The sequence below is a fragment of the Crocodylus porosus genome, unplaced genomic scaffold (assembly GCF_001723895.1).
Source record: "Crocodylus porosus isolate Cpor-Errol unplaced genomic scaffold, CroPor_comp1, whole genome shotgun sequence".
NCBI lineage: Eukaryota > Metazoa > Chordata > Crocodylia > Crocodylidae > Crocodylus > Crocodylus porosus.
The window spans coordinates 41,550,976-41,566,432 of NW_017728911.1; the positions used below are offsets into that span (position 1 = coordinate 41,550,976).

Below are 15,457 nucleotides of genomic sequence, written 5' to 3' on the forward strand. Positions count from 1 at the left end.
GAAGAACAAATGACAAAAATAACATCGATTAAAATAAACCGGGACTGTATCCAACAATGTTTATGCGTGAATCCTTAAAACAATGCAGGGAGGCCTGTGCCAGGGTCTACGGGGGTCTAATAACAAGGCGGAGAGGTTTCCTCCGAGAAGCACATACTACAAAGTCAATCTAGGGCGTCCAACAGAAACGAGTAGGTATATACAATATGATATAGCGTGTGTACACGGGGCTGCCGCCCGCCCCTCGCCTTCAGGTCGGCAGCTTGGGCTCTATCCGTAGGGAGGCTTCGTAGAGGCTCTCTTCGTCCATCACGAACGACTGGTCCAGCAAATACTGCGTCACCTGGGGAAAGACACGGGACCGGCGGAGTCACACCGACCCCGGGGCTGGCGCGGAGGCTGCCCCGTGACCAGCGTGTGGGCAGCCCTGGGCGGCTCTGTCCTCTGCCGGGAGCGCACACCCCAGCACCCCGAGATGTCGGCGAAGCCAAGGGTGCGTTCGCCCACGCGGGAGTCCAGTCAGGCACAGCAAGGGCTTTAGCTGAAGGGCCCAGGAGGACTTTTTGGCAGCATTAGCAGCGAGGTCCAGGCCACTGCAGGGGAGCAGGCGGAGGCAGGGATGGACCGCGGGGCTCGTGCAAGCCGCGTGGAGCTGGCTTTTGCCAGGCAGCACTTCAGCGGGGGGAGAGGAGGCCTGGGAAGCTGCTTGGGTTGTAGCGGGGGAAATAAGGAGCCGGTTTGCGTGTGTGGCATGTGTACAAGTGACAGAGGGAAACATGCATGTGTGCATGAGTGAAGAGAGAGAAACATACGTGTGCATGGCATGTGTACAAGTGAGGAGAGAGACATAGGTATGTGGTGTGTGTGCATCTGAGTGAGAAGAGGGAGACGTGTGTGTGCACGGCCCGCGTGCATGAGGGAGATGGAGACATGCATGTGCACGAGTGAGACGAGGGAGCCGTGCGTGTGCCTGGTGTGCGTATGAGTGAAGGAGACATGCATGTGTGTGTATGTATGAATGAGGAGGGAACATGAGTGTGCGTTGTGTGTGTGTAGTGTGCACATATGAGTGAGAAGAGAGATGCATATATGTGGCATGTGCGTAGGAGTGCCTGTGTGGTGTGTGTGAGTGAGAAGAGGGAGACACATGTGTGCATGGCCTGTGTGCGTACGAGAGGGGGAGACGTGGTTTTGCACTTCAGCCCCCCAGGAGCTGCCGTGGCTCCAGAGCTGGCAGCGTGGGGCTGGGCAGTGTCCTGCCATCAAGGGGCAAAAGGGGCTGTCAGCTCGCGCTGCCTGCCCGTCCCAGCCCGACCCCCGCGTCAGAGCCTGGCCCAAAATGGGTCTACGCAGCACGCCACGGTCGCTGGCCACTGCAGCCTCTGCGCAAGGCGCTGGGTGTGGGTAAAGCGAGGTGGGGGCTGCTTTTCAGAGCAGGACCTGGGGGGGCAGGGGACAAGAAGCTGAACAGGAGCCAGCAGTGCGCCCGTGTTGCCAAGAAGGCGACTGGCATCCTGGGTGCACTGGTAGGAGCGGTGCCAGCACATGGAGGGCAGTGATTCCTCCCCTCTGTTCTGCACCGGGGAGGCCACATCTGGAGTCCTGTGTCCAGCTGTGGCCCCCACTACAGAAAGGATGTGGATACACTGAGTCCAGTGGAGGGCAATGAAAATGGTTATGGGGCTGGGGGACAGGACTGGGGAGGAGAGACTGAGGGAACTGGGCTGATTGGGTCTGGAGAAGAGAAGACCGAGGGGGATTGAACAGCAGCCGTCACCTCCCTGCAGGGGGGCTGCAAAGAGGATGGAGCTGGGCTGGTCTCAGTGGGGGCAGATACAGGACAAGGAGCAATGGACTCGAGTTGCAGTCCGGGAGGCTTAGGTTGGATATTAGGAAAAACTCTCTCTCACTAGGAGTGAAACACTGGAACAGGTTACCCGGAGAGGTGCTGGAGTCTCCATCCTTGACGTGTTTAGGACCCAGGTAGACAAAGTCTTGTCTGGGATGATGCAGATGGAGCTGGTGCCGCTTGGAGCAGGGGGTTGGATTAGATGTGACCTCCTAAGGTTGCTTCACCCCTCATTTTCTATGATTCTCCAGGCTAATCCTATTGCATAATCTGCTGCAAGCTGCAGGCCGCACCAAGAGCGAGCGCAGGGCTGAGGACAAGAGCTCCAGCTCTGCAGGGGAATGGGCCAGAGCAGCGGCGCAGCGGCACAGCAGCTCTTTTAGCACATAGGATGCAGCAAAGCATCCAACAGGAAACCCCGGAGAGGCCACTTTAAGGACCAGAGGTCAGCACCAGCACGGCCATCATGCAGCTTTCCGTCCTGGCTCCCGGCACAGGGCCGTGGAGGGTGGAAGCCCGGGGTGGACTCAGGATTTGGCAAAGTGGGGTGCAGAAGCAGCCACCTGTGCTGCATGGGGGCTCCACCCCTATTCCCAGGCTCTTCCCACCAATGCACCGGTGCGGGCAGACCGAGCTGTTGGACCTCTGGGGTCTTTTCCTTGCCTTTGCCTCCGTGCTGAGAGGTGCATCCCCCCTTCTCCAGCTGCTGCTGCTTTCCCCGCTCTTCTGGGGGAAGGGGACGCTCCGGAGCCGCTCCTCCCCCTCCAGCTGGGCTGGGCAGGGAACAGCAGCAGCAGCAGCAACTGGCAGACATAGGAAACCACCTGCTGTCATGGGCCTAGGTGAGCCCAGCTGGAGCAGGGTGGGAGCCGGTCTGAAGTTTCCCCCACCCCTGGGACGCCCCCGGATGGTAGGAAAACAGACTCCGCTGGAGGAGGAGGGCAAGGGAGAGGATGCACCTCTGAGCACGGAGGGAAATGGGGGAGCCTTTTCCACTTTGGGGACTTTTTAAAGTCCCAAGAGGCTCCAGCAGCACAGACTGGTTGGAAAGGGGGTGCAGCCATGCCACTGCACCCCTTCTGGGTCCACCCTGGTGGAAGCTGCTGAAGGAAAAGTGAAAAAAGCAGCCGAGCCATCAATATCCTGGAAAGAGAGAAATGGGTGCAGAGCCCCGACCTCTCCAGAACAGCTGGGAGGCAACTCCATCGCAGGCCCGAGCTGGAAGCCCAGAGCCAACGACCTCCCCAGGTCCACGCATCCCTTAGTTATCACTCCCCAGCCCTTGCGTCCAGCACAGACAACCGTCTGCTCTGTCCGGCAGGACTCCTGACGCGGGGTCCTTGCACCAGTCACTTCAAGCGGCAGAAGACACAAGGTGGGAAAGAATCGCGTTTGCTTTGGAGGGATGGCAGCCACGCAGCTTAGCCAGGGCCGGGGCAGGTATTTGGGGGCGTCCCTGACTGCCCGTGCTCTCTGCCCTGCTTTGCTGGATGGCGCATGCCTGCTTGCAGGGTGGACCAGCAAGTCTCCGTTTCCCCAGCCCAGCCCATCCTGCTGTCCTCCCTGAAGGCACTATCCTTTCTGAGCCATCACACCCTTTCCAGAGCAGCTGCCAGGCGTACCAGGTTGCACGGCCGCAAAGGCTCCTGGGTGAGTCAGGGCAGCAGACTGGGGGGCAGAGGGCTCTGAACAGGGGGGACGTACCTTGGGCTGATGCTCGATCTTGTAGGAGGTCTGCTGGAACTGGCGGATCTCTCGGATGATGTGGGAGATCTGTCCAGAGAGACAACCAAGCATGTGTCGCTGTCCTGAAACAGCGGGTCCCTTCCCCACCCTGGACCCCCGGGGGAGGACACTGTCTGCCGGCAAACTCAGATGCAAAATGTTATTTGGCTTCCACTGCAAAGCACTCTCTGTTTCGTGAACAGACAGCCAGCCCCTCCTCGGGAAGCACGCCGTGGGCATGCATGTGTGTGGGCAACAGGGTCTGGATGATAGCAGCCTTCCCCCTTACGCAGTGTGGCCTGTCAAGCCTCTGGGCCAGCGACGATAAAGGCCAGGTATTTGCAAACAGGAGATTCCTGACCTCATCCAGAGCTAGTGGAGCCAACCCCCATCTGACTCACCATCCGCATCTTGGAGAAGTTCACCAAGCCGTCCTCGGTGTAATTCGGGGTGCCCTCCTCTATGAAGGCCAGGTCCGTCAGGTACATGCCCAGGTAGGGGACGCAGGGCGGGTCGCAGCTTAGGAACAGAGCGGAGAGGAGGGAACCCCGTTACTCCTTGTTCAGGGACCCCTGACCCCATGGGGGACTGTTCGGCGGACCGGCCGCTCCATGGCCGCTGGAGAAGGCTTTGCTGCGTCCCCGGGTGCTCTGCAATGCACCGAGAGGTGGTACAGCGAGGGCTACTTCTCCTCTCCTCTCCCTTCAAAGGTGGGAAAAGTTTGGGCTCAGTTACCGAAGCAAGGCTGAGCTGCCCTCCCTCACCACTGTGCCGGATCAGGCCCGGGTCTGACTCAGCTGCGAGGCAAATCCCAGCTGGGATCTGGACCCTGCTCTTGAAGCACTGCTGCAGGTGAACAAGGCAGGGACGGGAGCTGGGGGCACGGGCAAACCCCGGCCCCGTCGGCGTCCTGGCTGCTGCGGGTGAGCAGGGGGCTGCAGCGGGCACCAGGGACGAGAGCGGGGGAAGCGCAGGAGCCCGGGCGTTCGGGCTGGGCCGGAGCTCACGCAGAGCTGCAGGGTGCCTGGAGCAGCTGGGCTCAGTCTCCAGCCGATGGGCGCTGGAGGAGAGGGGTGTCGCTAAACCCTCCCGAGGTCACCAGCTGGCAGCTGAGGTTGCAGCAAAGCAGACCACGTGGACCGAGACACCCAGGGTCTGATCCGGGCCTCGCACACGATTACGGGGGCAGCGCAGGATTGGTCAGTGCCCACCAGCCGGATCGGGGCCACTCGGGCCCTTTCAGCAACACGGGTTTTCCTACAGGCAAAAGCAGCTGGGAGCCAGGACGGCTTCGAAGGGAGGGGGACGCTGCATCCTAGAAAGCCAGGACCAAGAAGGGTGCAGGGGCCGCCACAGGTAAGCAACTCTGCCCAGCTCCGCGTGCGGCACGGGGGAGCAGTGAAATCCCGGGGACGCAACAACCTCTCTAGGCACCGCACAGGTGGGATGGATCCCGGAGCCCCGCGCTCTAAACCGCTCCTTCCAGCTCCAGATCATGTGACTTTATGCGGATAAAACATCCTGTCCCTGGCATTATTCCCCCTCCTTCATTAAGGCACGTAGTGATGGTCCTGTTGTTGGCTGCTCCCCAGGCCCAGGAGCATGCTAAGGGAAGAGCGCGAGGTCTCGGCCTCCGTCGCAGGTGCCCCGGGATGCCAACCGCCGGCCACTTACTTCTTCAGAGCTTCCCTCAGGTTCTTGAACCTGCCCTCGGACGACACCAGCTTCTGCAGCTTGTCGATGAGCGCCTTCGTCTGCAAGACCCAGAGCACAGCCGATGAGGGGCTGGCGCTGGGGAAAGCCCCATTCCCCCCTGGGCACACTCAGAGCCTCGCGGGACCACTGCAAGGGCTGCTGGGCAGACAGATAAAACCAGCCCTGCCCTGCAGCGACAGCAGCCCACGCTGGCCTCAAGGCTTGGAGTATCCTGCCTTTGCCCAGACAGAGTCAGGGCAGGGGTGGGCGATGTCTCCCGGACATCATAACTCCAGGGAGATGCGCAGACTCAGCACCGTGGCTGCATTCAGCGAACCTGGGCCCGGTTTCCAGGTCTCGGGTTTTGAGAGGGAGTGTATAGAAGTATGTAAGTCTATAGAAAAGGTCATCTGAAAGGAAGTGGGAATGGCCTGTTCCAGCAGTGAAATGGTCACAGTGGGGGGGGGATTGAAAGGACTGTTTTCTGTCAACAAACCTGTACTTCTAAGTTTGAAGTATAAATAAAAACCAAACATTGCAGTTTGAGTGAAAGCAAATGCTCCCATCAAGCTCAAAGAAATTTAAAAAATATGTGTTTCCTTCATCAATTAATGTTGGTAATTAATGACCTTGAATGAGGATTTTTTTTTTAAGATTTCCAATGACCAGGAAATTCCACCTCCCATCGTGCTGCACCCCTGTGGGTCCATCGCCCGTTACACAAGGCAGCACCAGGAAGCCATCCCCCGGCTTCGGGGGAAAGCGGGCTTTGCTTATAGTCTTGCAAACCCGGCCCTTGTGCCTGTGCAAGGGGAGCGTCACCTGCTAGTTAGTCCAGAGACCGGGGCACGGGCACATGCCCACACCATCATAGGGCTGTACAGAGCACCGTTCAATACCATGGCAGGTGCTGGGGCCAGGTCCACGGGTTGCCTCTGTCCCTGCAGGGCAGTGTGGAGCAGCGTTGGAGGAAACAAGCAGGAGATCCTCTTACCCTGAGGGGTGGGTGGACCTGGTTAAGGGAGAGGCATCTGCTCCCACTGCAAGAGCAGGCACGCCTGCTAGGGTTTTGGCGTTTGTCCGGCAGAGGCTCACATCCCCAGTTCTGCTCTGTGCTGCCGCTTTGGTGCTCGTGCCCACCTGTGCTAAGCGGAGGCTGTTTCTCTGCTAGCAGAGAGCGTAGCCCCGCCGGCTGGACCCTGAACCCTTTCCAGAAGTACAAACAGGGCACATTGCATCTTGCCTGCTTCACAGGGACTTAAAACGGGGCAGCGGACTCAAGGGAGGCCTGGAGAAAAGGCTTTCTCCCAAGAGAAATGCGGGGTCTATTTACAGCCACACACGTGACGTGTACAAGCGCCCACAGAGGGCACCCGGGCATCCTGGAGAAGAGCGCGGACCTGCCTGGGAGATCAGCAGCTGCAGAGGAGGAGCCGATCGCACTGAACGAGCAAGTCCTGGGTCCCAGCAGGCTGTAAACATGAGCTGTGCGTGTGGTATCCGAAGCCAATAATATTGGAGCCAACAACCCAAGGGACTAAATCCACCCTGCAGACCCCACCCTGACTGTCCGCAGCCGAGTGTGGTAGAAGTGATTGCCTGCCTGGGATGACCCTGCCTAAACCTTTGATTTCTCACTGCTCAGAAACAGGGAAGAGCAGCTCTCCTGTGAGCCCCCTGCATGCCCTGGCCTGGAGAGCACCAGCTTCAATGACACACAGGGATGCTGAAGCCGTTGCAGAGGGGCCATTTTAGACAGGCCGACCTGCATTTCTGTTGCAGACACTGCAGCTGTCTGTGCCCACAAGCCTGGAACGAGGTGCATGCAGATACCACATATTAATGAGCCTCCTAGAATCAGAGACAACAAGGGCTAGAAGGGAGCTCAGGAGGTCACATCTAGTCCAACCCCTGCTCCAAGCAGGACCAGCCCCAACTAGATCATCCCGGCCAACCATGCCAGAGTGCCCCAGGCCTGTTGGACAAGGATCTCAAGAGGCATCAATGCCTGCCCTGAGAGCGACACCTGTATTTTGCTCTGGTGCCTGGGGGAACATATCGCAGCTGGACAAGCTCCGTGGTTTCACTTCTGCTTTGGCTGTTCCCTCGGGGATGTCTGGCACCATAGCCACTGCATCCTGGTGCCTCGCCCTGCGGCTGCTCTTTGTATCGCACTACTTTTCCACCACAACAGCCTCTGCCCCCAAGCGCTGTGCGCAGCCCCCGCATGCATTAAGGGGACTGTGCTAATATCCCAAAAGACAATATTTAGCCAACCCCTTCACCACCTGTCATTACACCGTGACCTGATGGACCTAAAGGACCAGAGAGGAGTCCGAAGTACAACCACGTGGCTCTGGTAAGCTTCGAACTCATGACACCAGACCCCTGCTTGGCTGGACCGGTCCTGACCCCCAACATAGCCGTGCTCCCACCTAAGAAGCGCTTTCTCCCCCGTGTGCCAAACCTCCAAGCAACACAGGAGCAGGGCTACCGGGGATTTCTTTTACTGTAGGAACATGCCGCTCCTCCCATTTCTTCCCCTCTCTTGCCCCCCACTGCAGCTGATGGGGGGCTCTCCAGAGCCACTCCTGCCCCACGGTAGCTGGGCTGGAGACAGCAGCAGCAGATGGGGTCCCTTCCCCACACCTGCTCCTGGGCTGTCCCAGGGCACAGGGGACTGGGCAGGAAGGAGGGACCTGCCACTGCTGCTGTCCCTGGCTGAGCCCAGCTCCCTGGCCAGAGCAGGTCTGGAGTATCCTGCCCCAAGACCAGTGGGAGAAAGCAGCAGTAGTGGCTGTGAGACTGGAGGGGAAAAGAAGGGAGATTCTTCTTACTGGGAAACTTAATTTTTAAGTCCCCACCTACTGTTCCCGTGGTGTGATTGACCGTAAGGGGGGCTCCCCCATCCCCCTGCACCCCTCCGGGTCCACATCTGTTCCCAGCCCACACGTATGCTCCTCCACCACATCCAGACAGGCCACATCTCAGCCCAGTACCTGCTTGGACACTTTGAGCCACGTCTTCTTGAGCCGGAAGATGGCACTGCGGTTGAGGGAAGAGGTGATCTCGAGGACGGCGTTGTAGTTGTGCAGGCACCGGCAGATGTCGGCCACCGCCACCCACTTCTCGATGGCGCTCACCCTCACACTGACGTCCTCATTCCGGACAATCTCGGAGGCGATCAAGTTACTGACCTTCGGAAGGGGAGAGGTTACAACCCCCCTGGTCAGGAGCTCTTTCGATAGTCAGGGCTCTGGGCGGTTATAGCTGTATGGCTTTTAGCCTTAGGACCGTCTCATCACTGCAGGGGTAAGAACCCAGGAAGGGACTAGGCTGGATCCTGTTGCCGGCCTCTCCACACCAAAGGATGCTAATACATAGCAGTGCCAATGCAAAAGTCTCCTGCAACCCCATTTGTCCTGCTGTTATTGCCGCCTGCTGGCATGAAGACACGGCAAGGACAGGAGCTGCGTGGCCAGCTGCAGTCCAGCCAGCTGCAGCCTGCATGGACCTGGATGCTGCCAGGCACGTGCGCACATGCTGAAGTTCAGCTGTAAAGTCAATGGGACATGCGCATGTGTTGGAAATGCCTTGCTGACATGGGGCCTATGTCAGCATTGTGGACTGGAAAGCATTCATGGGCTGGAAGCGCCTTGCTGACGTGGGGCCTATATCAGCATTGTGGATGGGACTGCAGCTAGCCCATGAAGAAACATAAGCACCTGACATGTATGTGAGCTCTCTTCATGGTAGGTACTGGACTACTACGGCCGGGTCCTGACTCTTAACTCAGCAGCCTGCATTGTAGAGGGCTGCGTGGAGGGTGCACAGGGCCCCTGAATATCAGGCCATAGCATCAGGCATGCAAACATCAAGACAGCTTTGGAGCTGACTACAACAGGGCTGAAACATCACCCTAGATGATGCACATTAAGCGTTTGGATTTGAGCCTGGTGGGCCATGCTTTTAAGCTCATGATTTCCTGTGATTTTGCTGTTCTTTGGCCCATAACCAAGCCCAGGGGTTCACCTCCAGCCAGTCTAATTAATCAGTGCCAGCTCTGGCTTAGGGGCTTCACTTGAAACAGACTCAATTCCTTGAGAACGACGCCTACAAAAAGCCCCACAGGAAATCCCAGCCATCAGGTACCAGCATCGCTGCCCGGACTCCTCTCAATCCCTCCCTCATCCCCCACAACTACCCCCGACTGTCCTGGACTTACGTCATTGAAGTGCTTCGTGTTCTTCATTATGTACGGAGTCCTCTCATTCTTCTCCAGCTTCATCCAGCCCTGTCCAAAGAACTCTCTGAAAGTGACAACTCAGGATCAGCTCCCTCCTGTCTCCCCAGGATCACCGAGCTTCCCATGCAAACGGTCCGGCCCGCGAGATGCTCCAGCAAAGGAACTGGCACCGTGAGAGCCGCTTGCGTTGGAGCGGCTGCCCCTGGAGAGCCTGGCAGAAGCTACCTGGCTTAGATACAAGGGCAGGGGCTGCAGGGCACAGGCAGCAGAAGGGCCCCGAGGTGCACTGGCATTCTTGCTAATGGCTCATCACATTTAGGGTCAGGAATGGCATGCCCTGGGATGCACTGAGGACTCTTGCTTTAAGCCTTTCCAGGCACAGGCAGGGCCAAACCCCTGCTTCTGCACACAGAATAGCTCTGCGTCCTCCCCTGGGCTCCTCTTCTCTGCAGAAGGGAGACGTCCGAGCATGCACTGTGGTCACCCAATGGACTGCAGGCATCAGACAAGCCCTGGTCTCCTGGTCAGCCCATTGCCTGTCTGCAGAAACCACTGGCGGGGTGAGACTCAGGGTCCTCCAGGAAGCTGGGGAGGTGCTGTAGAGCAGCTCCCCGTGTGCCTCAAGCCCAGTGAGGGGCCAAGGCAGGCCCAGGCTGGGCACCTCTCGGCCACCTGAGTGCTGGCAGCACCTGCTCCCAAAGCATGAAGGGCAGCGGGTCCATGTGCCACCTGGTCATCGGGGCAGGGTGCTGGTCCCCAGGAGGGTGGTATCATGTCCTCTTGAAAAGACCACCGTGTCTCATGGAGTGACAGTGGGCACCAGGCAGGGGAGGGGGACCGGGACTTACTCGTACGGGATCTTCTTGAAGACCAAGTGATCCAGCAGTGTCAGCTGCTCTGCTATCTCCAGAGCTGAGTGGTTTTCAAAGGGCTCTGCTTTCACTCCCTCTGCCTAAACCATGAAGCCAGGGAGGCCGCCATTAGTGCGAGATGGCTACAGGGCTGCCCGGAGTCACCGATGTCCTGCGTGCTGCAACTACTCTAACGCTGGTGCCAATCTTGGGCCATCTGCTCGGTGAGGTGGCACCGTAGCGTCCCCCAGGAGCAACCGGCCAGAGGGTTGCAACCCGGCTTGTGGCCATCAGGAGAGTGCATGGTCCACATACCCCACCCCAGGGACACTTCTGGGGTCACGGGATGGGCGGACAGAGAGAGAAAGGGCAGCACATCTTGGACCCAGCCTGCTGAACAGGAGCAGCAGTGGGATTGGGGTTTGGAGCCAGGGCCAATTCCTGCTTCCACGGAGCTCAACACAGACCATTGCCAGTGGCCTCAGGGCCATAAACCAATGACTTGGTGCCATTGTATTAAGACAGTGGTGCTCAATCTTCTGGCCCCACCAGAATCAGGCTCCCACGGCACTCCGACCCAGCCCCAAGCACCAGGGTCAGGCCTTGCACTGCCATTATGTGACTGATCCAGGGCTCAGGACCATGCTATCTGGCATGGGCCCCCCACATGCTTGGAAATTTGGATGACCCGGCACTGGGGACCAGGGGCTGAGCACCCCGGTGCTAAGGGATCCCCTGCTCTGTCTGCTAATACAAGATTAATCATCTCTGCTATTTAAATAACCCCAGCATGCGCATGTCTGCCACAGGCTGGCTCTTTCCCCAGCACTCATTGAATCAATTAATAGAGCGCCAGGGAATCCCAGCCACGAAACCACCGCCCAGGCAGAGCGGCTGCTTCTGAAGATTACAAAGAGAACGATCTGATTAGCAATCTGCTTCCCAGCGGCCGCCGGCCCCAGCAACGTGGCTCATTACATGCCTTTAATAGCTAGTTAGCAGAAGAACAGACTCCCCCCTCGCTCAGAGCCAGATGTGCAAGCGCGCTCATCTGTAAGCAGACCCGGTTTGTGCACCCGGCCCTGGTCCCGCCTGCACCTGTGAGCATCTCGATTTATCTAGCATTTGAGGACAGGCATCTGGGGTTCATTTTGGTGTCAAGGTCAGGCTGTCTCAACCTTGATGGCTTGTGCATACCGCCTGTGATCCTATATTCCTACTGGACTTGCTGTTGGGTGCTTGTACACGTTACGAATTGTTTACGTACACATTACGAAAAATCACCATTTCTCTCAGCTAGTTGCATAACCAAATACACTTGCACGATTTTTATCATGTTAGATTTCGATTTATCGTGGCAAGCTAGACAACCTTCAACATGTTTTAGTTTTACCATGGCCAATTGTTCTAGGAAGCTTTGTTTTATTGTGATACTTCCGGTCGTCTCTCATAAAAGCTCAGCCAGATTTTTATATCAATAAAACAGCCTAGACACTAGCAACCGGGACCGCTCGCTGTTCAGAGCTGGTTGGGTAATCTGAGTGCATGGTCACAGCTTGCAGCACGGCCCCCAGCTCAGCACGAAGCACCGTTCTCAGGCCCCATTGTGTTACAGCAGACATCCTCTTTCTCACTCAGGTCCTCCCTGAGCTCTGATGGTTGCGGCTGAGCTCAGCTACTGTCAGAAGAGCCTCTACTCTGCATGCAAACCTTGCCAAGGCAGAGGCTCAGACTCAGGGCAGGAAGACAAAATAAGCAGCCCTTGCTCCTTTGCCATTGTACCCTTGCCTGGGGAACAGGTGTCACCTGTGTTCCCATGGGCTCTAGCTGCCTGACACGGGGTGCAGGAGGGGAGGCACGGAGGGGCCTTAGCTCCCCCAAACACAACCTAGCTGGATGTGGAGCTGGGAGCACACAGCATCCCTTTGCATGGGGTATGTCCTGCTGCAGGGCAGCTCTCAGCCTGCCCGTGGGCCCAGAGAGCAGGATGCAGCTCTTCCCACTCCCCAGCCTCTTGCAGAGGCACTGGTACAAGAGCCTGACATTTTGCATCGGCCAGTCCCCTGCCTTGCGTCAGGGAGCCTGGCTCCAAGCACAGATCGTGGCTGGGGGACTCCAGTCCCAGCACCCGGTGTGCAGGGCATGAAGCCCTTGTCTCATTAGCAGGACAGAGGCTGTGTGCCTCCACCTGCCTGGTGCTGGGCCTGCTGCCAGGGGTCAGCCCATGCAGGCAGGCAGGAATGCTTCTCCTCTCCCTGCTCGGCGGCTCCAAGAGGGTTGTGAAGAGTGCTTCACCCCAGCTCGCCACTGCTGTCTGGAGCCCAAGGACTGCAGCGGAGCAGGGTCCGGGCACTGCTCCGTCACCCGCGCCAGCAACGTCACCTGGGCACGAGGAGCAGCAGCTTGGGGCACAGACCGAAGGTCCCCGCCGCAGGCAGAAAGAGCCTGCTGGTGGTCTCCTATATTGCTAGGGGTACGCTAGGGTCAGCCCTGCCAAGCGTCTCTCCTGCCTCTGAGAGCTGGCCGGGGGAACAGGATTCGAGTGACCACTTCAAAAGTACTCCTAGCCAGAGGCGAGGAGCGGGTGGGAGCAGGCTCCTGGGAACAAGAGCCAAGAGGGTCCTCTGAGCACATCTCAAGAGCGCAGGAGAGCCAGAAAGGCCCATTAGCAGGGCACACCTGCGTGGCAGAGTGGGGTCAGATGCTGTTCAAGGGAGGGGGCAGCACACAGCCCGAGAGGCAAACACCGGAGCTGGGGCTCTGGGAAGGGGAAAGTCAGATGCTGGAGGGACCCGGACTGGACCCTGGTGCCCTGAGCCCGGGTCTCTGCACTGACAGACTGCTCAGACCCAGCCGGCCCAGCCTCCAGGCGTGTGGCTGTGGGGAAATGTGCACCAAGTGCGTGTGTGCATGCACGTACACTAAAAACCAGACCCTCCAGACTGCCAGCTCTCAGGCTCTAACTGGTGTCTCTCCAAATGCCGGCCCCGCGGCTCTGGAAAGCCCAGACTGTGCGTGGCTCTCGCCTCTCACAGGTGCTTGAGCTCGAGGTTTCAGAAAAGAGCTGGGACATGTGAAGCGAGCCCTTGAGGCAAAGGAGAGGCAGCCCTCATTCACTATTATTCTTGTTATTGTTTTTAATAAACTTTGGGATGTTAGTAGGGGTGTTGGTTGTAGCCGTGTTGGTCTAAGGACACAGGCAGACATGGTTCTTTGGGTCGATGTGGTATCTTTTATTAGACCGACTAAAAATTGTTCTTTGCAAGTCTTTGGATACAAACACCCTTCTTCAGGCACAAACTCTCCCTATGCCTGAAGAAGGGTGTTTGTACCCCAAAGCTTGCAAAGAACAATTTTTCCAACTACTTAGTTGTTCTAATAAAAGAGACCACATCGACCCAAAGAACCTCGTCTGCCTTTGGTCTGTTAAGAGTCAGCCGACTCGGGGTGGTAGCACCGAGAACCAGGTCCAAGCCTGCAGTCAGAGGAGCGAAGTCTGGCAGCACACGACTGCTTTTCTATGTGTTTTGTGTCCCTGGGGCTTTGCTTACACCTGCAAAGCCTGCACTGTGGCCGGCTGGAACGGCCATGGGCTGAGGCCAGTTACTGCGGCCAGTGCACAGTAAACCATGCGCACGTTCTGGTGTTGGGGGGACCTGGGAGCTTTTTTTTTCTTTCTTTTTTTAATTCCACATCTCAGCCCAAATCAGCCAAATCCATTCCGGCAAAGCACAATGATTCATGTCTGCGTGGTGCTGTCAAGCCAGGAATTCACAGTGAATAACTTACTGGATGAACTTTGGCTGCCAAATTTCCAGACCTGTGGAAAGCCCCATGGGCCAGAGGGCATAGCCCTATGTGCTGGGCTGGGCCTGCAGGATGGTGCAAGGCCTGATCCTGGCATGTGGAGCTGGGCAGGGCCCCAGCGCCTGATGCCAGCATGTGGAGGCCAGCTGAGGCCACATGCAACCCGGTTTGGGCATGTGGGTCAAGTGGAGGCTGCATGGGGCCTGATCCTGGCATGTGGGGCTGGACAGGGATGGTGCAAGGCCACAGTGCCTGACCCCAGCTGAGGTATATGGTCCAGGGGCAGGCTGCATGAGACCTGATTCTGGCACAGGGGGCCACAAGGTCAAGGACCAGGGAGCTGGATGGTTCCTATCCTGGCTTCCCAGCACAGGGCTTCGTGTGAGCAATTTTAAATTCGTTTGCTGATGCTGCCTGCAGGGGTGATGCCGAGACCTGTCTCCTCATATCAGGTACCCCAGCACGTGCTTGATCGCTGCCACGCTGCCCCCTCCTTGCACCCGCTTTGTTCCTCCCCCCCATGCACTGGCAGGATGGACGGGGCAGCCTAAACCGACACTGGCCGTGGCTATGGGTCAGCAATGCTGAGGGGTGTCTGGGCTCCTAGAAAACTGCCTGTGCGCCCCATAGCCAGACGTGAGCCATTCGCTGCACTAACAAGACACAGCATGAGAGGAAGAGAAGGGGGATCAGAGCTTACCATCTGTATGATCTCCTCCAGCATTATCTGATTGTCTCCTGGGTCTTCCTGTGTCAAAGTCCTGCAGCAGAAAAAGGCAAGAGTTACGGCAAGAGGCAGAGCAGGATGTGCCTCGCCATGTCTGGAAGAGGGCCAATGCGGTTCCCATCTTCAAAAAGGGGAGGAAGCAGGACCCAGGGAACTATAGGCCAGTCAGTCTTACCTCAATTCTGGTGCATGTCCACGAGGGGCCGGGGGGAGATCATGCTCAGGGGCAACCAACATGGGTTCATTAGCGGCAGGTCCTGTCAGACCAACCTGGCGGCCTCTGCGACCAGGTCACCAAATCCTTAGATGCAGGGGTAGCAGTCGACATCGTCTTCCTGGATTTTAGGAAGGCCTCGACACTGTCTCTCACCCCGTTCTCATTACGAAACTGGGGGCTGTGGTGTCGACACCCACACAGTCAAATGGGTCACCAACTGGCCGGAGGGCCGCACCCAGAGGGCGGTGGTGGACGGGGCATGTTCGACCTGGAAGGACGCGGGCAGTGGGGTCCCCCAGGGCTCAGTCCTCGGGCCCGCACTGTTCAACATCTTCATCAG

At 57.9% G+C, this 15,457-nt stretch overlaps 1 protein-coding gene across 2 annotated transcripts in view; it reads right to left on the minus strand.

Annotated features, from left to right (window-relative positions):
• Positions 1 to 28: 28 nt before the first annotated feature.
• RASGRF1 (Ras protein specific guanine nucleotide releasing factor 1) overlaps positions 29 to 15,457 on the minus strand; it is a 69,776-nt gene continuing 54,347 nt past the window's right edge. For both annotated transcript variants that reach the window (XM_019533927.1, XM_019533928.1), the window contains 8 exons: positions 14,874 to 14,934; positions 10,364 to 10,467; positions 9,495 to 9,579; positions 8,269 to 8,466; positions 5,249 to 5,328; positions 3,976 to 4,093; positions 3,554 to 3,622; positions 29 to 343 (listed from right to left, as the gene is read on the minus strand). In XM_019533927.1, the coding sequence (XP_019389472.1) occupies positions 251 to 343; positions 3,554 to 3,622; positions 3,976 to 4,093; positions 5,249 to 5,328; positions 8,269 to 8,466; positions 9,495 to 9,579; positions 10,364 to 10,467; positions 14,874 to 14,934 (808 nt within the window). In that variant the 3' untranslated portion in view covers positions 29 to 250. The remainder of the gene's footprint in view (positions 344 to 3,553; positions 3,623 to 3,975; positions 4,094 to 5,248; positions 5,329 to 8,268; positions 8,467 to 9,494; positions 9,580 to 10,363; positions 10,468 to 14,873; positions 14,935 to 15,457) is intronic.